We start from the raw sequence: 27,469 nt of genomic DNA on the forward strand, positions 1-27,469 counted from the left end.
TAACGCTCCTCACAAGCTCCAGTCGTAGGGTGCTTTGCAGCGGGAGCTGCACAGGCACAATGTGCAGGTCTGGTTTCCAAGACAGAGCTTGGCTCGGGACGTTGGATCACGTTTGAGAGCAAGATGGGAATCAAGGAATAACACACCCAGTTATACAAGCAAAGGAGTTTCTGGCTCTAGTGTTGTGTTCAGCTTCCCTGCATTACTCAATCCAACACCCTTAGCACCAGCAGGAAACCCTACTGACTACTTAACTGCATTAACAGGGCTTCAGTTTAACCTTCCCTACTAAATATGGCTTTATTGAGGAGCAGAACAGGCATTGCCCCACTTTATAGGGAAAGGAACAAGCATCATTTACTAGATAACCCCAAACCACATTTTCATTATCCTTACAGGTTTCTTGTGTCAGACTTTAGCTTAGGAAACAGCACAAAGGCTTATCCCTGTGCATTCAGTGATGAATTCTTGCCAAACAAGGGGAATCAGCATGAAAGCATCTCTTACCTTAACATGTACAGCACAATAATAATAAATACTATGACTAGGAGGGAAGACAGGGCCACCATCACAGCTATAATTGGAGTCTCATCTGCAAGAGGAAGAGAAAGGGCTGGTTATCAACACTGAAACATCCAGTGCCATTGTTCAACAGGGCACAGATGTAGCTTCTGCTTGCTGGAGCCAGGCTGAGAGAGCTAGGATGGGTCAGCAAGGAGAAGAGAAGGCTCCTGAAGGGGAGACCTTAGAGCAGCTCCAGTGCCTAAAGGGGCTGCAGGAAAGCTGGAGAGGGGCTTGGGACAAGGGCCTGGAGGGCCAGGCCAAGGGGAATGGCTTGAACCTGCCAGAGGGGAGACTGAGATGAGCTCTTAGGCAGAAGCTCTTCCCTGGGAGGGTGCTGAGGCGCTGGCACAGGGTGCCCAGAGAAGCTGTGGCTGCCCCATCCCTGGCAGTGTTCAAGGCCAGGTTGGACACAGGGGCTTGGAGCAAGCTGCTCTAGTGGAAGGGGTCCCTGCCCGTGGCAGGGGTTGGAACTGGAGGAGCTTTGAGGTCCCTCCCAACCCAACCCATGCTGTTTGACTACTGAGCTACCAAGAGGCACTCTGGTTTATTTCTGCACTTGTCCCTCTGTGCTCGGAGGTCCAGAACCGTTATTCCAACCAAGAAATGTGATCTTTGTGCAATGATTTGAAGGCAATGACCTAGCAGGGCAAACAAACCCTCCTGGGTTTATTCAAAGACATGAAACCCTCCTGGTTTTGCATGTCTTTGCTCCTTCCATCCTCGTGTTGACATGTCCCCCATCCCAGCAGCAAAAAGCCAAGGAATACATTGGGAAGCATTTCTGCGTCCTGCACACTCGGTTTGTGCTTGAGCTTTAGCATTCCCCACCATGAACCTTTCCAAAAGCAAGACTGGGAAGGCAAAGCAATCATGTTGTGTCTTAACCCAACCACAGCCAACCCTTTCTTGCTGAAACCTCCAACCATAACCATCAGCACCATCCTGGTTGTTGGAGAGGAAGGCGAGCTGCCTTGCCAAAGCCCATAGTGCTGTCCCCCGCTATCATAGACTCATAGAATGATTTGGGCTGGAAAGGACCTTAAGATCATCCAGTTCCAACCCCCTGCCATGGGCACGACACCTCACACCAGACCAAGTCACCCAAGGCTCTGTCCAACCTGGCCTTGAACACTGCCAGGGATGGAGCATTTACCACTTCTCTGGGCACCCTGTGCCAGCTCCTCACCACCCTCAGAGTGAAGAACTTCTCCCTTATCTCCAACCTGACCTTCCCCTGTTTCAGTTTGAACCCATCACCCCTTCTCCTATCACTACAGTCCCTAATGAAGAGTCTCTCTCCAGCATCCCTGCAGGCCCCTTTCACTAATGTATTACTGGACCACTCCTCCTGCCCTGGCTGGTGTTAAGCTCAGCCCAACCGGTGCAGTGCCGTTGTCAGATGTGATTCATGGGCAGGGTGCCTCTGGCAGCAGGATGCAGGAGGTCTGGGGGTTGCTGTGGCTCCCTGCAGCCGTTCCTTCAGCCCATCTGCCTGGCTGAGTTAGAGCTTTGCCACCGCAGAGCTAACCACTGCCGTGCTGCCCAGCCTACCCAGCAAAGGCAGGCAGGAAACGGGCTGGAGGGTCCCCAGCCAGCCCTGGGGAGCGGTGCCACCACCCTCAGCCCCTGTTCTGCTCGAGTCTCAGCTCCAGGGGTGTCACACTTGGAATCTGCTTGGACAAGGGACAAGGGCTCCATGCTCTGCTTCCACAGACCTGCAGTGCTGGAGCATCTTCCAAGTCCCCAGCTTGGAAAGCATCAGCTCCTCTGGGCACCCTGTGCCAGGCCTCAGCACCCTCCCAGGGAAGAGCTTCTGCCTAAGAGCTCATCTCAGTCTCCCCTCGGGCAGGTTCAAGCCCTTGGCCTGTCCCTCCAGGCCCTTGTCCCAAGCCCCTCTCCAGCTTTCCTGCAGCCCCTTTAGGCACTGGAGCTGCTCTAAGGTCTGCTTCATGTCAACAGCAGCCCCTCCGCTTTCTGCTGCCATGGTTTTCCTCCCAGTGCTGCTTCTTGGTGCCACAAATTGTGACCAATCCCCCTAGAATAATCCTCCAAGTCACAGCACTTGGAACATATTCATGTTTTTATTAGCATTAATGGTAATATCAGTAATACTAATATCAGGATGAAGCCAGATTTCCCCCCATTTCCCATTTCTTTGCTCTCAGGAGCAGGGATGAACAATGACAGAGAGACTGCATAGTCAGGCCTAAGCCATGGCAGATCCAAGGGAATTACATTGAACATTTCTCCAGTGGCTTACCCATTACTTTAAATGAATTCACTTGGACCTGGGTCTCTTTTATTCCTCTGCACTAATGTGCATTGACAGTAACTATCACAGAGCATCTCTCTTTTCCTCTGCATCAGTGTGAGCTTGGCACACGCAGCACTATAAAGCTGATTGCCACTGAGTTTACAAAGCTGAAACACCCATCACAGCAATGATGGCAACACCCAGAGGAAGCTGGTTTCTATAGGTGACAACCACAGCGGCTGCACCTCTGCTCTGCCCTCTCTGATACAGTTAAAACCATGAGGAACTGCAAATATTCTGGTAGTGATGCCAGTTCTCAGAACTAAGAGATGGAAAAATGCACCTAAGTGCTGTTAAAGCACAAGTAATGGATTTTTTGCTGCTGCTTGCCAATGGAATTATAGAGAAAAATGATTATTCACATCATTTGGAGAATGGGTCCGGGTCAAACAGGGTAAATTATAGGCAATGAAGATAATTCATAAGCAAAAAAAAGAAGGAAATTGCCTGAATGGCTTCTTTTGGTCATCCAGCTCTAGGGATGGTAATGATGTTTTTAGAGCATTCAGCAGGAACTCTTTGTATCTAACAGGACATGGACAGATTGGTCCAGGATTGCTTGTTTCATCATAGAATGGCTTGTGTTAGAAGGAACCTTAAAGCTCACCCAGCTCCAACCCCTGCCATGGGCAGGGACCCCTTCCACTAGAGCAGCTTGCTCCAAGCCTCTGTGTCCAACCTGGCCTTGAGCTTCTAAGAAGGGAAGGCCAACATCAGTTGGGATACCAGTGTCACCTGCTTGCCAGGCTTTGTAAAGGCAAGTTTGGAAGCGTGGCACAAGGAGAGGTTTCTAATAGCAGAATGCTTCTGGAGATGCTTTTACTGAGCAAAGAACTATGGAATTCTCACCTCTTCTGTCAGAGTTACCTGCAGAGAAAGAAAACAAGAGTCTCTTAGCAACCAAGAAACATCCATTTTAATAAGTTAGGAGGGATCAAAGACCAAGACAGTAACAAATTTAGTAACTCTCATCATCTGCTTGTAAACCTTCCCCTTAAAACAGCAGTTTCAAAGCCAGGATGTTAAAACAAGTATCAGCCTTCACGTAGTAACAAGGAAAAGGGATCTAAACCCAACTGCTTGTCAGCAGAGCAGGGAGCTGAGGCCAAGCTCTGGCATGGATAACCACACCTTACTGCTCTTAATGGATAACACGGTCTGTTTAAGCCTATAACCAGCAAGTCACTGGTGTAATTCATTAGCACTTAACTAAAGAGATAACACTTGTGAGTGGTTTTAAACGAGTGGCTGAGCCAAGAGCTCCGTTAAGAGCAGCCAAGCTCAGGGATGGGGATGAGGAGCATCCAAGGAAAGCCTCTACCTGCTGTTTTGGATGTCCCATCTATAAGAACAAAGGGCAAACCTGCGCCAAGGAGAGCACAGCCCAGCTCTCGTGCTGTAATGCTGCTGTCATGGGCACCCCACACCTTTGTTTCATGTATAAGGAGCTGCAGCATGGGCTTGAGGACAACATAGGTAGGTTTGGAGAAGCAGGACCTGCCTGTACAACATCTAATTCATGCGGTGCCTCTGCCTCATCCCTCTTGAGCACCACTTAATTCTTCCGTGACTGATATCCACATTTCCCATTCAGATTAATGGCAAGGGCAGCCCTAAAACTAATTTTGCTCCCTGACAAATTACTTGAAATAAAGAAAGAATCAGGTCTGGTCATTTGTTCCTGGGGCTGACATCAAGTGAGAAGCCACACGGGGTCTGGTTGGTGCAATAGCCAATGTGTCACAGCATGCACCGAGAGTCCACCAAAACCAGCAACCCCAGTGATAAAAGAAGCAGCAAAGATACAAAAGTGATTAAATCCTGTCCCTGATAGCACGGATTGTATTAGAAATCCAGATCTTCAGGCTTTTGTCCCCATCACTCCCATTTGAAGGCTATGTGTATTCTACACTTGCACTGTGCATGTATCACTGTGCATGTGAGACAGCTGGGCTGGTTCAGCCTGGACAAGAGAAGGCTCCTGAAGGGGAGGCCTTAGAGCAGCTCCAGTGCCCAAAGGGGCGCCAGGAAAGCTGGAGAGGGGCTTGGGACAAGGGATGTAGGGACAGGCCAAGGGGAATGGCTTGAACCTGCCCGAGGGGAGACTGAGATGAGCTCTTAGGCAGAAGCTCTTCCCTGGGAGGGTGCTGAGGCGCTGGCACAGGGTGCCCAGAGAACCTGTGGCTGCCCCATCCCTGGCAGTGTTCAAGGCCAGGTTGGCCACAGGAGCTTGGATCAAGCTGCTCCAGCGGAAGGGTTGGAACTGGATGAGCTTTAAGCTCCCTTCCAGCCCAAACCAGGCTGTGATGCTGCCATGGGCAGGGACACCTTCCTGCCACAGCTTCTCTGGTCCACCTGCGCCAACCTCACCAGCAACCTCTTCCTAATGTCTATAATCAGCTCCATGTCCCTCTTGTGCTGCGGTATCACCATGGAATTTACCCCAAAGTATCTTCTCATCCCCTTTTGTTCACCAAAACTCCAGAAGAAGAAAGAAACAAAGCCAGAGGCAGCGTGTCCCGGAGAAGAAGAGGTGAAGGAGCCACCTACCGTTGTGTGAAGCAGAAGAGGTCTCCTGCGTTGTCACCGTCGCGCTGAAGTTCCTCTCCGTCGTCTCTGCTTCTGTGCTGGGGACAGCGGTGCCTGGAGCCGGTGGGGTCCCGCTGGGCAGAGGGGAGGTGGCAGGAGACACAGGGGTGGTTGTCCCCAATGTGGAGGTGTTGATGCTGACGGTGGTGGCGTTGGGGGAGATCCTGGTGGCTGTGGTTGTAGGTGGCTTTGTGGCCACGGTAGATACAGTCACTGGAGTGCTAATGTTGAGGCTCTTTGCGCTTGTCGTAGTCCTAAGCTCAGGACCTGCTGTAGGAGCTTTGGTGGGGCTCCTGGGGGAGGTGGGCACTGTTGTGGGTGGCTCTGTGAGAGGAGAAAGCACAAGGGAACCTCTTTGAGATACCTTTCTGTAGCACTGGAGGGTTTAGATGCTGGGGGGTTGCATCATTATAAGGATAAACCAGCCACAAAACCCCAAATCCAGGAGAGGGAATGTTTTGCACAGCACTGATGCAAACCTCAAGAACCTGGTAACTTGAACAGGTCTTATGACATTGAGGAGGTGAAAAGATTGGAGCCCCTGTAAGACAGGATCAATATAGGACCTGCAGGTCCCATTTATGAGCACCTGCAGCCCATCACCCTCTTTCCAACCGTTATACTACAGTTAAGTGGAGGGCAGAAGGAGTAAGTGACTAAGCATCACTTACTCCTTTGATCCTAAAGGGGGTTTAGGGACAAATGAAGAGGAGACAAAGAGGATATTTTACCTGTTGTAACGTTGTTAGCACCTACGCTTATCAGGCCACTTCCGAGCAAAAGGAGAAAGAACCGCCAATCCATGTTGACCTGGGGAAGAGAGGAAAGATGAGGTATGTAAACCCTCCTGCAACATTATCCCAAAGGAATTCAAAGTGGAGATTCCTCTGTGCATCTTGTGTGTGTAGAGCTGGGAGGAAGGAGTGAACGTGTGGCTGGAGTCCCTGCAGGCATGTGGATGGGAAGGATTTATTGCTGTGTTCGTATGTTCCACATGGGAGAAGACATTGGGGGATCTCAGGGTGGTGGAGAAGCGAAGGTGACCAGAGAGGAAGCAGTGGATGGGTGAACTGTAGGAAAGCACAAGAGGAACAAGCAATGAAGCTGACACCAAAGATAAGCACCTGGTCTTAAGGGAAATTGATGGCATGTTCATGTAACGGTCTGCACACTGAAATGCAGCAGTCTTGATCCAACGTGCCCAGGAACCGGAGGCAGGGAAGGAGGAGAGGTCAGCTCCTCCTGTGGTCAGCAGCCAGGGGATCCCTGCAGAATCACCGAAGACCCTGACTGCTACTGGGCATGGACAGAAAACCAGCACAAGGCCAGGCTCAGCTCCATTCATAGGATCCCAGCCTGGTTTGGGTTGGATGGGACCTCAAAGCTCCTCCAGTTCCAACCCCTGCCACGGGCAGGGACCCCTTCCACTGGAGCAGCTTGCTCCAAGCCCCTGTGTCCAACCTGGCCTTGAACACTGCCAGGGATGGGGCAGCCACAGCTTCTCTGGGCACCCTGTGCCAGCGCCTCAGCACCCTCCCAGGGAAGAGCTTCTGCCTAAGAGCTCATCTCAGTCTCCCCTCGGGCAGGTTCAAGCCATTCCCCTTGGCCTGTCCCTACATCCCTTGTCCCAAGCCCCTCTCCAGCTTTCATGCAGCCCCTTTAGGCACTGGAGCTGCTCTCAGGTCTCCCCTTCAGGAGCCTTCTCTTGTCCAGGCTGCCCCAGCCCAGCTCTCTCAGCCTGGCTCCAGAGCAGAGCTGCTCCAGCCCTCGCAGCAGCTCCACGGCCAGAGGTCCCCATCAGATTCCCTGCACATGCAGATGAAACAAACACCCGTAAATAACAATAATCCTAATCCAGGCTCATCTCCAGGCCAGGCTGCACATTCCTCACTGGATGCTTCTTTCCAGGAAGCATCCTGCTAAAGTACAGGGCGATGTCATCATTGAACTTGCTTCCCCTCAGCTTTCTCCCCCAGCCCTTTTAAACACAAGGTCTTTATGGTGATTCCCTTCCTCTGTGGACCTCAAAGAGCTCCTGAGAAGCAGGCAGCGTTATCTCCTCCCAGGCAGATACAGATCCCTGACAGCACGATGTGAGATAGCATCCTCCTGGCCAGAAGAGAGCCCAAAGCTGCCAAGCCCCACACCAGCACATGGCCCTGGGCCTCCCAAGGATGGGCCAGCATCTCTCATCTGCTATGAGCCCAGAGGAAACTCTATGTGCCATGGACCAAGGGATTTATTCCTGATGCACATTCTAAGCCTCCCCCCCCCCCACCTTAAACACATCTTGTGCTGCTTGTTCTCATTCGATCTCTTTAAACCTGCTTCAATCTAGACCCATCCCAAACTCCGGGCAAAAGGACAACGCTGAAGTCATCAACGTGCTGGGAACGGTGTCAGATCCTCCCCACCCCACCCGGGAGCATCCTCCCATCAGCACCACCCACTGACATGTTTTTCCTCCCCCCCCCCCCAATAGAAAACCTGGCAAAAATGGACCTGACTCAGTGACCAAAAGGTCAGACAAACCCTGAAGCAGCAGGAAACCAAGCTCCAGAGATAAGAGCTTTCCTTTAGCTCCCTCCACGGCCAGCCCTGCTGCTGCAAGCAGGGCAGGGCTTTCTCCAAGTGGTCCCACCGGTGCAAGAGCAGCTTTGCAGAGGTCCAAGGATCTGTCTGGATGCATTTGAACTGATTGGAGGCCTCTTGCTGCTGGTCCTGCGATGCCTCCCCAAGGCTGTGCTCTGGGGTGGGATGTTTGGATAACCCGCAGCAGGCGGGGTGTCGATGCCATGCTCCACAAGCTTAAAGCACCCCATGCAAGATGTGCAACCACCTGCCAGAGAGACGTGCTTGGTCTGAACTGCTTTGGCTTTGGAGGAGAAACCCCCATGTTTATAAGGAAGGAATGTTTAAGGATGAAGGTGCTGAGGCTCTGGCACAGGGTGCCCAGAGAAGCTGTGGCTGCCCCATCCCTGGCAGTGTTCAAGGCCAGGTTGGACACAGGGGCTTGGAGCAAGCTGCTCCAGTGGAAGGGGTCCCTGTCCATGGCAGGGGTTGGAGATGTATGAGCTTTAAGCTCCATTCGAAAGCATTCTGTGATCCTGTGTTTTTAGGGCTGAGAGCCAGCCAGCACAGCTGGAGCCTGGGGAAAAGCCCAGTGGTTAAGTGCACTGGGATGTCAGCCTGTGCTCCAAGACCACTGCATGAGCAGTCACACTCCAGAGCTGAGATGGTCCTAAGCCAAAGAGGTTTTCCACCCCCACAGTGTAGGAAAAGGGAGCTCGTGTCCTCCCCATGTTTAACTGCAATAGCAAAGCACACAAAGCTGAGCCATCAGTGAGAATGAAAGCAGCTCCCTGCAGGAAACAGCTGCTCCGAGCATCCTATTATGGGAACCCATGGAAATAGGGCCCTCATGGAGATGGGACCCACGTGCAAAGGCAGGAGGAAGCTAAAGCCATGCTGAATCTCCAATGAATGTTAACAGTGGCATGGAGATGCTCCTGAAACCTGGTGAGGGCTGATGGAGGCACCGAGGTCTCACCATCACAACTGCTTCCCTCACTGGGAACAAATCACTACCACAAGAAAACAGTAACAAGGGGAAAGGAAAGACTCTCAGAATGAGAGGTCCCATCCCTTTGGGATCATGTTCATTTGGGATCCTATGCATCTGGAATTCCTGTTCACTGGGGGACCTGTTCACTTAGGATCCCCACTTATACAACATCCCTTTCATCTGGCATTCCCACTCATTCAGAATCGTGTTCTTTTGAGAATCCCATTCATTCGGAATCCTGTTCATTTGAAAATCCCATTCATTTGGAATTCTGTTCATCTGGGTTTCTCATTCATTTGGTATTCCCATTCATTTGGAATCCTGTTCATTTGGGATTCCCATTCATTTGGCATCCCATTCATTTGGTTCACAGCTCTGCCAGCACTGGCTCTGCAGCAGCACTCTGGCCCAAGAGCAGACAAACCAGTTGCTAACAGGGATGCTCCCACCACACTGGCATCCTACCAGCTCTTCATCCTGAGATCTTGCTCCTCAATGCCGTAATTAACTGATCATTGGAACACCACAGAGGTTCCCATCTCTTCCAAGCCTTTCTTAATGGCTCCAAGGATCCTTGGAGCTGTCTGCTCCAGCTCTTGCAGCACACCTCAAATTAGCAGGGGAATGGACTTGTTCATGGCTACTACACAAAGGGGTGGCAGAACTGGGGCTGGACCCCAAGGACCTTGTTCCTCTCCCATCCGTGGTCCTTGGAGTCCTTTGGGAACGTTAAGGAACGGAAGATGATGGGTTAGGCCATACCAACCCTGCACGCTCTAAAGCCAAGAGCCAAATGTCCCACAGGCCTTCAAAGCTCCTCTCCCCCATCCTCAACACACTTTCCTTTGGTACCAGAAGCAGGTCATGGCAGGTGGGTGACAAGAAGTAAAAGCTGTGAATCCCCTCTTCTTTCTGCCCTCCAGTACGGGGAATTAACACTCATGCAATAGAAGAACTTGGGTTTATTTCCATGACCACAACTGCTGTATGGATGGGAGCTACAGGCAACTCCTGGACTGGCCACGGGTACCAGCTGCAAAAGTCCTTTGGGATGGTGGGGTGATCATAGAATCATTTAGGTTGGAAAAGACCCTTAAGATTGAGTCCAACCATTGCTGCAGGTCCCTCCTTTGCTGAGGAGGATGCTCTGGGAATACAGCAGTGAGCAGGCAGCTGCCTCCCTTCAAAACCCTCTTGATAGCCATAGAATCCCAAACTGGTTCGTGTTGGAAGGGAGCTTAAAGCTCATCCAGCTCCAATCCCTGCCACGGGCAGGGACCCCTTCCACTAGAGCAGCTTGCTCCAAGCCCCTGTGTCCAACCTGGCCTTGAACACTGCCAGGGATGGGGCAGCCACAGCTTCTCTGGGCACCCTGTGCCAGCGCCTCAGCACCCTCCCAGGGAAGAGCTTCTGCCTAAGAGCTCATCTCAGTCTCCCCTCTGGCAGGTTAAAGCCATTCCCCTTGGCCTGGCCCTACATCCCTTGTCCCAAGCCCCTCTCCAGCTTTCCTGCAGCCCCTTTAGGCACTGGAGCTGCCCTAAGGTCTCCCCTTCAGGAGCCTTCTCTTGTCCAGGCTGCCCCAGCCCAGCTCTCTCAGCCTGGCTCCAGAGCAGAGGTTTTACACTTAATGAGTTCATTGATCCTTGAGTGCATCACTCCAGGAGGAAAGGATTGCCAAGGGGAGAGAATACAGATTTTCCCAAGCCGTGCCCTGATTTCCCATGGAAAGCTGGATGCCGGCAGTCCATGCAGACCCCCAGTTTCTTACGGCTTTATTACACTGAATGTCAGAAGAACCAGGACACCCGGAAGCATCAGGACTCGCTGTGCACATCATTACATGAGAACCCCCTGGAGCGGCTCCTGTGCCCGGCTGCCAGCGCTGCTTTATCAATCACCTTAACTTGGATCGGGAGCAAGGAGAGGGCTGCGCCAGCTCCCAACCCCTGCGCTTCCACCCTCCCTATTCCCAAGCGGAGCATAAAGAAACACCAGCGCTCCGCTGGTACCCGCTGCTTAACGTAAAAGGCCTCGGGAGCCCTACCCCAGAGCTGGAGGAAGCCGAGAGTCTCCCTTCCCCCTCGGCTCCCTCCCTGCTGCCTTCGGAAAGGGAGAGGAAATACTTGTAATGTTATCGACATCAACACAGCCCTTTGGCTGGCTGCGACATCCTGCGAGCGGCACAAAAACACCCTGACGTCAGGCACCCGGCGCTGCCCTGCCGAGCAGCCGGGAGCTGCTCCGCGGCTCCGGCACGGGGATGCTCGCAGCATCCTGCCTTCCCTTACACCTTCCTGCTCCGAAGGCTGGGGCAGGAGCCCTCAGGAACGGCTGCTGGTTCCTGCAGTGCTATAGATAGGTATATACATATATATAACAAATAACTATTTGTATATACATATATATACAAATAACTATGCTTAAGAGATACATACAAGTATCTATCAATAATCCCTCTCGATATAGTATATATATATACAAAAGCATCTACATATATGTTTATTTCTCTGTATAAACCCTCCTTATATAGGATATGTATAAACCTTCATGTGTATGAATATAAATATTCATACATAAAGTATCTATATATGTATTTACCTTTCTATATAGTATATACATATTTATATATATAAGGTATCTATGTATGTATATATTTATCCCTCTATATATAGTATATATAATTTTATCTGTATAAAAGTATCTATATATGTATAAATATTTATCTCTATCCTTTTATATACAAAAGTATCTGTATCTATATATATAATCATAGAATCATAGACTAGTTACAGCTGGAAAGGACCTTAAGGTCATCTATTTCCAACCCCCATATAAATACATATATATGTTTACCTCTCTCTATACAGTATATATATTTATATATATTAACATATTAATAGATGGCACATATCTCTCTACAGTATAGATTTATTTTTATATATACAAAAAGTATCTATATGTGTATGTTTATCTCTCTATATACAGTATATACGTACACATTAAATTATCCATGTATATGTATGTTTACCTCTCTATATACAGGTAATATAGATACACATATATATACACATAAAGTATCTATATATGCATATATATTTCTATCTCTATCTAGTATATACATATGAGTATCTATACATCCATATATATACACCTATTTATCTCTCTCTATAGTATATAGGCACTGCATTCTCCCATGCACTGCTCAGGATCTCCCTATAGGAAAAGCTGGGTTTGGGGCTGCAGGATGTATGGTTTAAAATCATCAAATGTGGTCAAGAATATTGATGCTGGAGGGGAAAATGAAAGGAAATAATCTCTTTATAAAGTAATAAGGGGGTTAAAACCGGTCCTTTAGTGTGTGCTGCTATAGGGAGTTAGGCTGCAGAAAGCAAGGAATTAGTATTTAGTGCTGCAGAAACTGCCCAGATCCGGATACAGGCATCCACAATCAAAGGCAGGATTTACCCCCACCTCTGACATATTCCCCATTCCTGGAAAATGAAGCAATCCTTTTCTTTGTGCAAGGATGAGAGGCAAACCAAATGCCACCCAGAACCCCAGGCACCACCACTGCTATCGGTAGGATGCTAAAATGTAGTGGCTCATCTGAGACCACCCGAATGCCTTGTGCTGACCCCAACCGCAGTGAAATATAGAAGAAACGCCACTTTTCCTCCTTTTTTTTTGGCAGGGAAAAGGGCAAAACTAGGAGCAAGGTTAGTGCTTGCACCGCTTGGCTCTTTGAAGCAGCTCACAGTAGGATGAGAACAAGCACGAGCATAAAGAAAGGGGAAAAAGGTCTTGTTTCGTTTCCTTCTTGGTGGCAGCAAGCCATCAGCATGGCTCAGCCACCCTGGAAAACAAACCTGCCATTCCCTCTTCCTCTCCCTGCTCCTTTTAAATGCCCGTTGTGGTTTTCCAGCCTCTTGCTGGAGCTGTGGTCCACGGCAGAGAGGAGCAGCTCACGGGCTCATCCGATGGCACAACGATTCCCCCAGCACCAGGTTCTTCATTCCTGTAATCCCAAACCTCTGCCGCTGGATGAGATGCCAAGGATTTCTTCTCTTCATTAACACCACCCAAGGAGCTCTGACCAGGAGCAGTGGAGTTGAGGGAGGAAGAAGGGGTTTGCTGCACAAAGAGGCAGTGACTAATGCCTCGCGTGTGTCTCCGAAGCTGAAACAAGGCCTTTGATGTGTCACTGAGCATCATTCCCCCACCCTCTGCTTTTCCACTCCTCTACAGAAAAGATGAATCACAGCAACCATTCACCCTCTCTGAAAACCCACTTGGGCTTCTTTGCCTTTTCTGTTTGGCTTCTAAATAAACAGGAGGCTTCCACATGAGTGACAACGGCTGGAACCAACAGTGTGTGAGGAGGAGAAGCCTCAGGAAGGGATTGGGGTTCTGCTTTCTCCACCTGCCCAACCTTCAACAAACCACCACTTCCCTGCACTTCGCTATTTACTCATGGAATGGGTTGGGTTGGAAGGGACCTTAAAGCTCCTCCAGCTCCAACCCCTGCTATGGACAGGGACACCTTCCACTAGAGCAGCTTGCTCCAAGCCCCTGTGTCCAACCTGGCCTTGAACACTGCCAGGGATCAGGAAACACGTTTTGGCTGTGAGGGTGACCAAGTACTTGCACAGGCTGCACAGGGGGGTTGTGGAGTCTCCATCCATGGAGGCATTAAAAATCAGAGTGGAAACAGTCCTGGGCAACTGGATTGTCCTGGGTTGTCCTGCTTGAGTAGGGAGGCTGGAACATAAGAGTTCCAGAAGTCCCTTCCAACCTCAATCACTCTGTGATTCTGTAGCTTATTGTCCTGCCACCTTTTCAGTACTGGAGCCATAGGACAAGGGGGAATAGGTTTAAACTTCCACAGGAGAATTCAGGCTGGAGATAAGGCAGAAGCTCTTCCCTGTGAGGGTGCTGAGGTGCTGGCACAGGGTGCCCAGAGAAGCTGTGGCTGCCCCATCCCTGGCAGTGTTCAAGGCCAGGTTGGACACAGGGGCTTGGAGCAAGCTGCTCTAGTGGAAGGGGTCCCTGCCCGTGGCAGGGGTTGGAGCTGGATGAACCTTCAAGTCCCTTCCAACCCAAACCAGTCTGGGGTTCTGTGATTCTTTGGAGAGCATCTTGAACCTGTAGAATGGAGAACAGCATCTGGAGAGGGTTTCCTGAAGGACACGGCTTGAAGAGGCATCAAGGTGGGATAGGTAAAAGCTGAGACAAGGTGAAGTGCCATGAAAAAGGAAAGCAATGAGCTAAGGCCAAGGGAGCTGTCGGGCCAGGAGGATGAAGATGGAAGAACAACTCTGAGCCTGAACCAAGTGCTGGGGATGAAGGGTTTCACTGCAGGCCAGGCTGGTGAGGGACGGTGGGGCACAGGAGCTGTGTTGCAAAGTGGAGACGGAGCTGAGACCTCCTTGAGGGGTATTCCATTGAATCATGGACTCACAGCCTGGTTTGGGTTGAAGGGACCTTAAAGCGCATCCAGTTCCAACCCCTGCCATGGGCAGGGACACCTTCCGCTAGAGCAGCTTGCTCCAAGCCCCTGTGTCCAACCTGGCCTTGAACTCTTCAAACAGCCAAAGCAACACCCCCAGAGCTTGTAATCCCCCCTGGCAAACAGGAGACCAAACCCCATGGTCTCCTGGTGTCCCTTCCCCAAATGGGATGGGCACTGCAGGACAACACAGCACTGGGGAGCGGAGAGGAACTGCCTGAGAGGCGCAAGAGAAGCTGCTTCAAGTCATTCTTCAAACCCATGAATTAATAATGAAATAGAAATGAAGTCATATAGGAAGATATTTCCTCAACTATCCCATTTTAGGTGTCCCCTTCTTTGTTCCAGGCATGTTCTGTAACACGCACAAAGGCAACGTGAGCGCAGTTCACACAGCAGCTCTGAAAAGGGACCAGTTGCTTTTGAGGAGTGAGGATGAAGCATGGCCATGATTTAGCACAACAACATCCCTCGCGAGCCAGATGCCTCTCGGAGAGCAAACAAACGGTACGTGGGGAGGAGAAATATGGATTTAAAGCAAAAAAACCCCATCAATACCCAAACAACAAAGCCCAGCTTCGGGGCTCAGCCCTTTCTGCAGGACCCAGCTGAAGTCCCAGCTCCAAGCTAGTGGCGAGCAGCCAGAGCATCCTCCTTTAAAACAAAGGTGTCGGAGGGGCTCATTCGCATGGCAGCGTTCAGATCTCCTTACAGAGGCTGAGCTCCAATGGCAAACGCATGCGTTCCCTCATGCAGCTGAACGGGTGCTTGTGCTTACCCTGAAATCCGCCCGGGACACTTGTAGGATGCAGGGAGCAGGCAGCCCGTCCCCCGGAGCAGCCCCTATGGGCTAAGAAAGTGCCGCGGAGCCGTGAAATCCCCACTTTACCTGCGGTGGTTCTGCACCGCCGCTGGGTTCAGCCCTGTTGCCACAGTAACACTTTGTGGTTTAGCCGAGATCACTGATTATGAAACTGGAGGGGAAAAAAGAAAACAATCAGAGGTTGTTAATGAGGAGATCCTCCAGGTCTCGGAAAGCTCCATCTCCATGCCATGAGGATTCCAGGCGCAGGGAAAAGCGAGGCGCCAGAAGCAGCGCCCGGGTCAGCATCGGCGGCTGCCACCGGCAGCCTTTTGGGGGTTTTAATGTGTGGGTCCTCAAATTCCCTGTAAATCCAGCTTGTTTTCCTTCCCTCGGAACAAATGTGCAAGACTCGGTGGAACAGTCTTTACTCTTTACATATATTTGCATGTATTAAGCGGGGAAAACAAGGGTTGAGGGTGATGGTGATAGCCAGAGCGGGGCCAGGGATGCATTCCCCGCATCCCACATTCACTGTGTGTCTGTTGCACTTTTCCAGATGGAAAAAAACCAGGATCACAGTTGCAAGGGTCTAAAACCCAGGTTTCCAAAGGAAGGGAACAAGAGCTGAAAGCATTTTCCTCTCTGGCTTTTATTTGAGTGCCAAAAGCATCTCGAGGCACGTCTTCTGCTGAAGGCTTCAAGCTGAAAAGTCTGACTGGGAGCAGTTGTGCCGCCAGACACAGACGGTTTTCAACACACCATCTACATATAAGATACCAGAATGTATTCCCAGGTGAAGGGAAAACAGCCTGACAGGTATTTCTGGAATCAGAAACCCTGAGAGATGCTGCTTTAGAAAGTCACCTTATCAAAACGCCTGTATCTTACCCTTCTCATTGGATGATGGATCTACAAAGAGGATGACACTGTGCTAAAAAGCAGGGCCAAGGACCAAAACTGAGTTAATAGTTTATAATAGTCATTAATGCCATGACAGATTCTGCATTTCTCCATCATCCAGGGCATCTCCAGGGAGACCTTAAAGCAGCTCCAGTGTCTAAAGGGGCCGCAGGAAACCTGGAGAGGGGCTTGGGACAAGGGCCTGTAGGGCCAGGCCAAGGGGAATGGCTTGAACCTGCCAGAGGGGAGACTGAGATGAGCTCTTAGGCAGAAGCTCTTCCCTGGGAGGGTGCTGAGGCGCTGGCACAGGGTGCCCAGAGAAGCTGTGGCTGCCCCATCCCTGGCAGTGTTCAAGGCCAGGTTGGACACAGGGGCTTGGAGCAAGCTGCTCTAGTGGAAGGGGTCCCTGCCCATGGCAGGAGTTGGCACTGGATGAGCTTTAAGGTCCCCTCCAACCCAAACTAGGCTGGGATCCTATGGAACACCAACAGTGTGAATGATAACGGGAAGCATCCCACAACTGCTGCCCCTGAAGTCCTTTTCTTGCTGAGGATATTGTGGCTGCTCTCCGGGCACAGGCTCCTTTCTGCCGGGATATTTCTGCTCCCAGTGAACTTCCTGCTCACATCAGCATCTTGAAAAGCTTCCACCCCTCCTCGCAGCCTCAATCCCAGCTGCTCTTACCTGCAGTCCCTGTAATTGGCAATCATTTCCCTAATTGCTCGCAAAAGCAGATGTTCTCTCTGTGGTCACATTGAATCAGCTTATACTGCACTAGAGACACGAGCACACAGCATTAAAGTGCTAATTCCTGTAAATAAGCCCATTAAAAGGTTAAAAATAATGCCTCCAACTACACCATCAATGGCAGCTGAATCCCCCTGCCTTTATTATGTTATTTGTAACATGGCAATCCCTGTCTGCTCCGGATAAGGATGCTCTTGTGCTTGGTCAGTTACTCTTATATGTAGTCATCTAATAGCCACATCTTATCTCCTAGCATAGGAGATCATCCCTCTGCATGGTTTCCAGCTAATAAATCATGTTTATAGGTGATTCACAGCACACCTAACATGTGCTGGAGAGGAAGAGGGGAGGCTGGTTCATGCAATCACAAGTGGAGGGATTGTGCTTTTAGGGCTTTAGGTGACGCTGCTAAAGAATAAATGAATCTCACTTCTTTTCCTGCCTCAAAGGGGGAAATAAAAGTGGATCCTGGTTCTATTCCATGGGCAGTGCTTTGCTTTTCACTCACCATAGGGAAAGGATTATGGACACAGTGCAGCACCCATCTGAGGCCAGCCTATTCCAGGCTTTAACCTGCCCAAGGGGAGACTGAGATGAGCTCTTAGGCAGAAGCTCTTCCCTGTGAGGGTGCTGAGGCGCTGGCACAGGGTGCCCAGAGAAGCTGTGGCTGCCCCATCCCTGGCAGTGTTCAAGGCCAGGTTGGACACAGGGGCTTGGAGCAAGCTGCTCCAGTGGAAGGGGTCCTTGCTCAAGACAAAGTGATCCTGTAGGCACAGGTCTTAGAGCCACACCAAGCTGGGCATCCTCTATCACTGCTAATGCTCTAAACCCATTATATATACTTATATATATATGTAGCTATAAACCTATCTTAAACCTAACATCATAAAGGTATTACATATTATATATAGTTTGCTATAAACCTGCCATAAACTAATATCATGCTACAAACCTATTTTCTTCTGACACAAGATCACACAAAGTGAAACAATCCTGGTCTTAAACAACAGGGCGGGTACAAGCCCCTGCAGATACCAACCCAAACCCTAATGCTCAACAGTCCCTGTAATTAAAATGCAGTTTCTTACCCTTAAAGTGCTTAAACAAGAGCCTGGGACAAGAAACTTTTCCCCTCCCATGTTATTCACAATTCATTCTCTATTTTAACCTCCTCAACAAAAGGCTGAACTCAACTGTATTATTGTCAGCAAGGGCTTTTATCACCAGCCTTCGGACCGGTCAAGGCATGGGAGAGAACAATGAGTCTCACAGGAGAATAAATACAGTCTAAACAAAAATACCCTGTTGCTAAGGTTTCAATCAGCCTTTTTGGGGGCACAGACGGGTAGCTGGGAATCCTGGTGCCACCCGATAGGAAAAAACAGGGAGAATGAGGTCTTGGGTAAGGGAAAAGAACCTGACACTGATCCCTGTTGTGGTTTTTCCCTCCAGGATGGCGTTCAGAATACAAGTTTTAGGTAGTGGACTCTAAATCAAAGCCAATAGCTGGAGCACGCTTCTGTCTGCAGCAGGAGATGCTCTGCCTAAGCCCATGCGCAAGGTCCTACACCTGGGTCAGAGCAATCCCAGGCACAGCTACAGGTTGGGCAGAGAAGAGATTCAGAGCAGCCCAAGGAGAAGGACTTGGGGGTGTTGGTTGATGAGAAAATGAACATGAGCCGGCTGCAGTGTGTGCTTGCAGCCCAGAAAGCAACCGTATCCTGGGCTGCATCAAAAGGAGCGTGACCAGCAGGTCCAAGGAGGTGATCCTGCCCCTCTGCTCTGCTCTCGTGAGACCTCACCTGGAGCATTGTGTGCAGTTCTGGGGTCCTCAACATAAAAAGGACATGGAACTGTTGGAACAAGTCCAGAGGAGGCCACGAGGATGATCAGGGACTGGAGCACCTCCTGTATGAAGACAGGCTGAGAAAGTTGGGGCTGTTCAGCCTGGAGAAGAGAAGGCTGCGTGGAGACCTCAGAGCAGCTTCCAGTATCTGAAGGGGGCCTATAGGGATGGTGGGGAGGGACTCTTCATTAGGGACTGTAGTGATAGGACAAGGGGTAATGGGTTAACACTGAAACAGGGGAAGTTTATATTGGATCTAAGGAGGAAATTCTTTACTGTGAGGGTGGTGAGGCACTGGAATGGGTTGCCCAGGGAGGTTGTGAATGCTCCATCCCTGGCAGTGTTCAAGACCAGGTCGGCCAAGTCCTTGGGTGCCATGGTTTAGTGTGAGGTGTCCCTGCCCATGGCCGGGGGTTGGAACTGGATGATCTTAAGGTCCTTTCCAACCCAAACTGTTCTATGATTCTATGTGTTGCTCCAGCCTGGGCTTTGTGCCTTGCTCCAGCAAGGGCAGGAGGTGAATCAGGACTTGAGAACTTCATGGTGAAACCCTGGGGTCATTGCTGATGGCTGAGGCTGGCTTGATGCATGCTGCAGAGCTGGATGGAGCCATTGCCAACATGGCAAGAGGGAAGCTGGAGTTGGAAGAGCAAGCTCTGCCACAGCAAAGAGGTCCATGGAGAGGCACAGCCATAGCGCAGATGTTGGGAATGTCCAGCTGGGATCTCCCCTCAAGGAAAGCCTCATCCCAAACTGCAGTGATTTCTCTGGTGAAATCAACCCCAAAAGCAATTGTAGAGCATCGAGGGGTTTCTACATCCTTAGCCAAGGGAGCAGCACCTGATTTGGGGCTTTGGTAAAGAAATGCTCTTTCCCCAGTGCTAGTATGGAAAGGAGATGGGTACGGCCATAGTATCCTCCCTGATATACACAGCCACCAGCTTTGCAGCAAGGGTTTCCAACAGCAAAGTGTCTCTGGGATCAAAGCAATCACAAGGCCAGGGGAGTGATGGCTGAGAGCCCTGGCAAGGTGCTGCAGGGCAAAGAGGACAACAGAGCCATAGTGGTCCAGAGAGGCCACCAGCCTCCATGACCAGCCCATCTTCCTCCCCTCTAGATGGAGCTGCAGGAGAAGCCTGAGGTCCCGCTCCAGAGAGAAGCTGGACACATCCAGCATCTGCAAGCATCACCTCCTGGCCTGCAGCTTGGATGCATTTGCAAACCAAATGTATGAAAGCCAATGAATGCTGCGAGGGCTGGAGCAGCTCTGCTCTGGAGCCAGGCTGAGAGAGCTGGGCTGGGGCAGCCTGGACAAGAGAAGGCTCCTGAAGGGGAGACCTGAGAGCAGCTCCAGTGCCTAAAGGGGCTGCAGGAAAGCTGGAGAGGGGCAAAACCAGAAAGCACAAAGGGAATTTCAAGCTTCCTTGAAGACAGCAGCCTGGATGCATAGGAAAGACAAAACAGAGTCAAGGTAATGCTGGAATTCAGGTTTTTGGCCCATTCTGGGTTATTTTTGCCTAGAAAGAAGGTCTTAAATATCACCTCATGTCACTCATATTTTAGTGATAATCAAACACCAAGAGGCTACAGTAGAGCTCACATCCCCCTGTACGAGGCACCTTGTCCAAACAGCCACCAAACCGATGCTGAATTCAATCCGTTTCAAACCCATCCAGAACAGTGGAGAACTCAGTCTCAGCATTTGAATTTCAATAGCACTGCAGTGGATAACAACCGAGACATCCCCATCTTTGACCGTCTTTGCTGTCCCAGGCTTTTCAAAAGGCTTTGGAAAAGCAGCTTTGCTACAAAAACACCCATTTCCATCACGCCCTGGCTACAGCATAATACACAGAAGGCTCCTCAGTATCGCTGTTAAATAGGAGACCCCCCAACCCAGGCATTAAATGGTACAGGAGCTCACATGCAACAACAGAGAGGCTTTCTCTAGCTTGTTGCTGCACAAACACAAGACAAAGTCTGTTGCTGAAGACCAAGACTTGTGTTTGGAGGCGCAAAACTCATCCATTGAGCCTAAACTCATCCATTGAGCCTAAAACTCATCCATTTTCATAGCACCACGGCATGGTTTGGGTGGGAAAGGGGCCTTCAAATCCATCCAGTGCAACCCCATGGGCAGGGACACCTTCCACTGGAGCAGCTTGCTCCAAGCCCCTGTGTCCAACCTGGCCTTGAACACTGCCAGGGATGGGGCAGCCACAGCTTCTCTGGGCACCCTGTGCCAGTGCTCAGCACTCTTAAGATGAACCATTTCCTTAACCAAAGGTAGGGATGTACCAGACTGGAGGGAGAAAAGGAGAAGATGTCATTTTGGGAGGTGCACAAGGGTTGAAATCAGTCCTACAGATGGAATAGGAGTGCCATCTAATACATACACAAAGCAAGAGGATGTTAGGAGTAGTCAGTTGATTACAGGGTCATTTTTGGTCATTTCTACCTTAGCAATAGCTTCAGGTTAGGACACTGTTTCCAAAAGCACTGTCTCCAGATAATTTCTGTAACTACAGGTCATTCCAGAAGCGCTGAACATAAATGTGAATGGCATGATGGAGTGCTTTGCACTTGGTCTCCAACTGGCTTCTTCTCCACTCCCCCTACGGCTCCACAGCCATCCTATGGGTTCTGGGTGTGCTTTAGCTGCCTTTAAAAATCAAGTTCTATGGATGTGATGGGATCTCTTCATATCCCTGGTGCTCCAGTGCATAGATGCATGGTTATAAGGCTGGATGGTGACTCCTCCCCATCTTTGACTCTGCTGTAGGGCATGAGCTACAGGAAAGAAAGGTTGGAAGCTTTGGAAGATGTGGTAGCATCTTCATTCCCAATTCTTGTGCTGAGCAGTGCAAGAAAGGGCTTAGCTCTGAAGTGCTCACTGGTTGCTTTGCTGAAGGAAAAACAAACCCCTGTATCTCACTCATCACCGAGGCTGACAACATGTCCATGAGCACGTTTGACCATGGCCCACCTCCAACACGGAAGGCAATGGACACAGCCTCTAAAGCAGATTTTGCACCATATGGAATGACACTCTGGAAACGGAGGATGCAGCCAGAAGCAGGGAACGGGGAAGCTCTTGCTCTTTCCAGGCGACTTTTCACATCAGCAGAAGGGCATTTTAGATGCGGGATGTTCTCAGCCCAGGTGGAGGAACCAGTTATAAATGGCAGATGCCGAGATGCTTATTAAGAGTCAAACAAGGAGCATAAGCAGTGGGTGACTTGTAATCCTTCCTGGTGTGGACTGGAATTAAAACTAATGAGATAGAAATGAATGGTTGGCCACCCCAACTCGTGTCCCAGCACGTCTCTGATGATGAGATTTATGCATAGACAGAATTAATCCAATGCCATCTTCCCATGAGCTACTTGGGCATGGAGATAAGAGCCACAAAAACCATCCTGCAAGATCTGACACGATGCCACGGCCACTGACTGGTTTATATCCCCATCACTGCTTCTCCCTGCTTTGTCCTGCACATGGGTCCAGCAATCCTAAACACAAACACGTGCTGAGTGGAGAATGGATGGAGAGGAGCTCGGAATGAAGGACCTGAGGTGTTGGGTGAGGAGAAGCTCCCCATGACCCAGCTTCAGTGAGCGCTTGAGCCCAGAACCCCCCCGTGTGCTGGGTGCACCCCCAGAGCGTGAGCAGCAGCTCAGGGAGGGGATCCTGCCCCTAGACCCCCCCTGCAGCCCTGATCCAGCTCTGGGGCAGCAGCACAAGAGGGACGTGGAGCTGCTGGAGCAAGGCCAGAGGAGGCCATGGAGATGCTGTGAGGGCTGGAGCTATACAGTGCTATATATATATAATATATAATGCTATAACACTAACCAGCTCTTCAAGAGGTCCTACTGGCTGTATCTACACAACAAAGGCATCCACGAGTGAGTGATCCTCAGCCCCTTGAAGCAACCCCATTGCTCAGGATCACCCCATCTGGAGCAGGGTCTGTCCCTGCAGCACATTCTGGCTTGTCCCTGGGTCCTACAAGGTCCTCATGGACCAACAGCATCTTCCTGTGGGCTGTTTTTTGCTTCTTTTCCATTTCAAAAGACCCGAGATCTTACAAGAGCTGTGATGCAGCACGCCAAGACTGGGGTTTTAACAGCTTGGCAGGGAAAAAGATGAGTCCCATGAGCAGAGGAGCATATGGGGACATTCAGTTCCACAAGCCCTGCAGTACATGGAGGACTTGGTAGGGCAGAAGAGAAATCCGGCGCCTCTTGTTCACACCAAGTAGGTCCCTGGAGCAAAGTATTCCCTGAATCACATCTACAGTACAAGGATCTGTTTGATTTCCATGATGGGGAGCCAGCCTGGAAGCAGGTGACAAGCCAGGCAGCCAAGGACAGTGAGGTGTCCCAAGTCCCTTTGGTCTCTACCATCATCTACATCCTTCCTCGCTGCACTGGAGCTTTGCCTTCAGGGAGCCAGCTACTGCTTCCAGCATGCAGGAATAATGGCATCACCTTTTCTGTGTCTGGCTGTGTAGCCACCTTCCCTCTCCCAGCCCAAGGGAGTTTTCATTCAGGCTCTTTCCACCCATTTTATAGAGGAAACTTCCTTGTGCTGCAGCTTCTGGCCGTGTAACCTCAGTGCCAGTGCAGAAGATGCTGAGAAGCAGAGAAGGAGAGAAATAAGGACCTGTGCTTGGATTGATGGAAGAACTGATGGCAAAATAATAGGGTGAGCTCCTCCTTCTGCTTCTTCAGTGTCCTTGCACTGGGCCATCCTTAAATGACCCTCATGTTGTACTGGAAGAGGAGAATTCGATTTCAAGTCCTACCCTGGAGATACTCTGGTTGCGCAAGATGAAGGCAGCTCCACTTGGGAAGTGGAGCAACCACAATGAGGAGCTAAGAGCATGGTGAGCCGAGCCCCAGCATTCCCACATAACTAACAGAAGTGGCCTTTATTCCTTCCTTTTCCTCCTTAAGATTTCAGAATGACAAGCATCTCCAGCATTTGGCTATCCCATTGCCACCAGCAGGGAGGTTGGAACTGGATGAGCTTAAGGTCCTTTCCAACTCTCACTATTCTATGATTGTGGGTTGGGTGGAAGAAGAGCTAAAGGTTTCCAATGCAACTTCTCACCCTCCCCACACATCCATCCATCTCCCGTGTAGTTTTTGGTGCAAAATCCATGTTAAGGCAGACAGAAGTGGATCTTTTCATGCATTTTATGGATCCTTTGTAGTGTTCTGGTCCTCAATGCTCTTTAGCAGCTCTGCAAGGACAGGTCCAAGCCTGCTGCTTGCTTGTAAACCAAGAGGGAGAGAAGAACTCTCCTAGGGATTTGCATCGCTCACTTGTGGATGTTCAAAGCTGTCTCTTAACCTCAGGTGGTGTCATCCCAGCTCTTCTTCAAGCAGGACTCCTCGTGTAATCACGATGGCCTCAAGTTGGTTAAAGGCAGGTCCAGGCTATATTTAACGTGGCATCTCATTGCCAACACTCTACCTGCCAGAGTCCTCCTATTCCTTCTTTGCGTAATTAGTAGCCTGTTGATGGGGAGAGGAGGAAAGAGGAATTTCATCCCATCACTGCTGTGCCTTTTCCCACTGTTGCCTAACCCTTAACCATGCCCAATCGCTGTAGTTTGTCACCCTATTGGAAAGCACAGAAGTTATCAAAGAAAACTGAGATCCTTCTTTCTGGATGCAATAAGGATTAAGCTTCTTCCAAAGATGAGATCCAAGGTTGTCCATAGGAGCCAATGAATAGCCCCTGACTGGTTTATAATCCATGCCAAATGGGACCAGTGTATTGGGATAACATCCAGGAACGTGAAACTCTGATGTATATCATTGCAGAAGTTCCTGCTGGGGATAAAAAGCCATCACCCCTTGCTGCTGCTGATGAAGAAAGAGTTAATACCAAGCTCTGTGATCTTTCCCATCCCAAATGCAGCACACCAAAACACGCTGCTGGCACGAGCTGCTGTCCGACTGACCCAGTTCTCTTTATGGAACTGGGTGAATACAGACAAAACACCTTATTTTCTTTGAGAAAAGTAATTCACATGAAGCAAAGCCTCCATTTCCACACATGATCCTCTCCTGCCCTATTTCGGGAAGTGCTGTGGTGAGTGTTGCTCCAGGGGGACGGTGTTATCCACAGTGTAAAAGCTGAAAATGACACAGCCCTACAAAACCTGGGATAAATTGACCCTCTAAGCAAAGGGGTTGCCAAGCTTTTATCTTCTCTGCATTGTTAATTCACACTGAAGTGGAATAATTAGACGATCTGGGGCTATACAAGGCATATAGGAAAGCCCTGCCTTAGCAACTCAATTGTATCTGTAATGCCCACGTTGGCATTATATGTGTCTACTGATTTGGAAAGCTGCTTCCGATTTCACACTCACAGAATCCCAGCCTGGTCTGTGCTGGAAGGGAGCTTAAAGCTCATCCAGCTTCAACCCCTGCCATGGGCAGGGACCCCTTCCACTAGAGCAGCTTGCTCCAAGCCCCTGTGTCCAACCTGGCCTTGAACACTGCCAGGGATGGGGCAGCCACAGCTTCTCTGGGCACCCTGTGCCAGCGCCTCAGCACCCTCCCAGGGAAGAGCTTCTGCCTAAGAGCTCAGCTCAGTCTCCCCTCTGGCAGGTTCAAGCCATTCCCCTTGGCCTGTCCCTACATCCCTTGTCCCAAGCCCCTCTCCAGCTTTCCTGCAGCCCCTTCAGGCACTGGAGCTGCTCTGAGGTCTCCCCTTCAGGAGCCTTCTCTTGTCCAGGCTGCCCCAGCCCAGCTCTCTCAGCCTGGCTCCAGAGCAGAGCTGCTCCAGCCCTCGCAGCATCTCCATGGCCTCCTCTGGCCTCGCTCCAACAGCTCCACGTCCCTCTTGTGCTGCTGCCCCAGAGCTGGATCAGGACTGTGGAGGGGGGGTATCAGCACTGGGTCTTACCTAGTTTGTGACTCCTACATAGGTTTACAGCATCGCAGAATCACAGAATGGTTTGGGTTGGAAAGGACCTTAAGATCATCCAGTTCCAACCCCCTGCCATGGGCAGGGACACCACACACCAAGCCATGTCACCCAAGACTCCATCCAACCTGGCCTTGAACACTGCTTAGGTGGAAGACAAACAGTAATTCACTCACTATAGGAATATTTATGACTTTTATCCAATTACCACTACCTGATATTATGGCAAAGGGGATTAATTGTGAACTTTGCATCAGGAAAGCAAAAGGACTTCACAAAAGGCTGATGGGCAATTGCTCCACCCAGTCACATTTTCTCGCCCTTTATCCAGCCTAGACATCCAAGTCTCAGGACGCAGATGATTTCCGCTTCTCTGCAGAGGTTCTGCCATGGTGTTAAAAGAAGCTCAATGAAGGGAACAATAAGCATCAAGAAATGTCTAAAATTAGCAGTTTACAAAACAATCTGAGCTTATAATACCCCGAGCACAATGAAAGCAAGGAGCAAGCAGGCCACTTACTTGCAAGTTGCAGGACAAGAGGAAACCTTGATCAAAACTGTTATCAGGGGGGAAAATCTATCTCCATTGTGTCGCAATTTTGATACTAAACTGAAATAAACCTCCCTGAAGTTATCACTGTGCTGCTAAGAATCAGCTGCATTGGAGCAACGCACCAAAACCACACTGCCTTGCCCAATGTGAGCACAGCCCTCAGCTGCTTCCTCATTTTAGGCTAAGTTTTACCTTGCAGTTTATGTGCCAATGGTTTTCCCTGCGTGCACCTTTGCTCCTCACACAGGAGAGCAGGAAACGGAGCTGATTTCCATGTGATCATCAGTTCTAACCTCATTCTGGGTCTGAAGCAGCAGCAAAGCTGCAGCTCCTGGGGTGTGGGTGAATGGGGAATGTAAGAGGAGAACACAAAAGCTGTGTTTCTATTGGTGTTATTATTATTTTTGATATAAATCTTACACAAGGAGCAACTTTGATACAAGAATAGTCCCAGAAAAACACTCTTCCTTTTGCCAGGGAATGTCCTTTAAAATACTGGGGGCAATAAGATTAACAAATCACTGCTGGAAGGAGGGATGAAAACTTGCTGGGATCGGGGATTCCTATTAAACTCCTGCTGTCCCTCACCACTGGGAGAGTTCACAAGGACTTAAACTTGTCAGGGGGATAAAATTGCTGTCAAGGAGAATGGACTTTTCCTCCTGAAAACCCATCTCCTTTTCCAAGGCAAAACCAGATCCATCAGAAACCTGCACTTACACTTGTGGAAGGGATGGATGTGCCCTGAGTGCATCCTGATCACAAGCATGGACCCAAGGGAGGTCTCTGCAGGTGTTGCTTAGGAGAGGACCCCAGAGATGGACACAGGGGGTGTTGGTTGATGAGGAGCTCAAGGGCCTGTAGGGCCAGGCCAAGGGGAATGGCTTGAACCTGCCAGAGGAGAGACTGAGATGAGCTCTTAGGCAGAAGCTCTTCCCTGGGAGGGTGCTGAGGCGCTGGCACAGGGTGCCCAGAGAAGCTGTGGCTGCCCCATCCCTGGCAGTGTTCAAGGCCAGGTTGGACACAGGGGCTTGGAGCAAGCTGCTCCAGTGGAAGGGGTCCCTGCCTGTGGCAGGGGCTGGAGCTGGAGGAGCTTTAAGATCCCTTCCAACAAACCAGGATTCTATGACAA

The 27,469-nt window shown here is 50.2% G+C and overlaps 1 protein-coding gene across 4 annotated transcripts in view; it reads right to left on the minus strand.

Moving 5' to 3' along the window:
- Window positions 1–27,469, minus strand: part of PTPRA (protein tyrosine phosphatase receptor type A) — a 112,663-nt gene that overhangs the window by 17,913 nt on the left and 67,281 nt on the right. For 2 of the 4 annotated variants that reach the window (XM_057403203.1, XM_057403202.1), the window contains exons 3-6: window positions 6,199–6,277; window positions 5,429–5,791; window positions 3,728–3,745; window positions 508–592 (exon numbers count right to left, since the gene is read on the minus strand). In XM_057403203.1, the coding sequence (XP_057259186.1) occupies window positions 508–592; window positions 3,728–3,745; window positions 5,429–5,791; window positions 6,199–6,277 (545 nt within the window). Of the gene's footprint in view, window positions 1–507; window positions 593–3,727; window positions 3,746–5,428; window positions 5,792–6,198; window positions 6,278–15,316; window positions 15,435–27,469 lie in introns of those variants that run through there. The other 2 variants (XM_057403205.1, XM_057403204.1) reach the window with 2 other exon arrangements.

Source organism: Pezoporus wallicus, unplaced genomic scaffold, assembly GCF_028554395.1.
Source record: "Pezoporus wallicus isolate ANWC-B61680 ecotype Strahan unplaced genomic scaffold, APGP_CSIRO_Pwel_v1 contig_6644, whole genome shotgun sequence".
NCBI lineage: Eukaryota > Metazoa > Chordata > Aves > Psittaciformes > Psittacidae > Pezoporus > Pezoporus wallicus.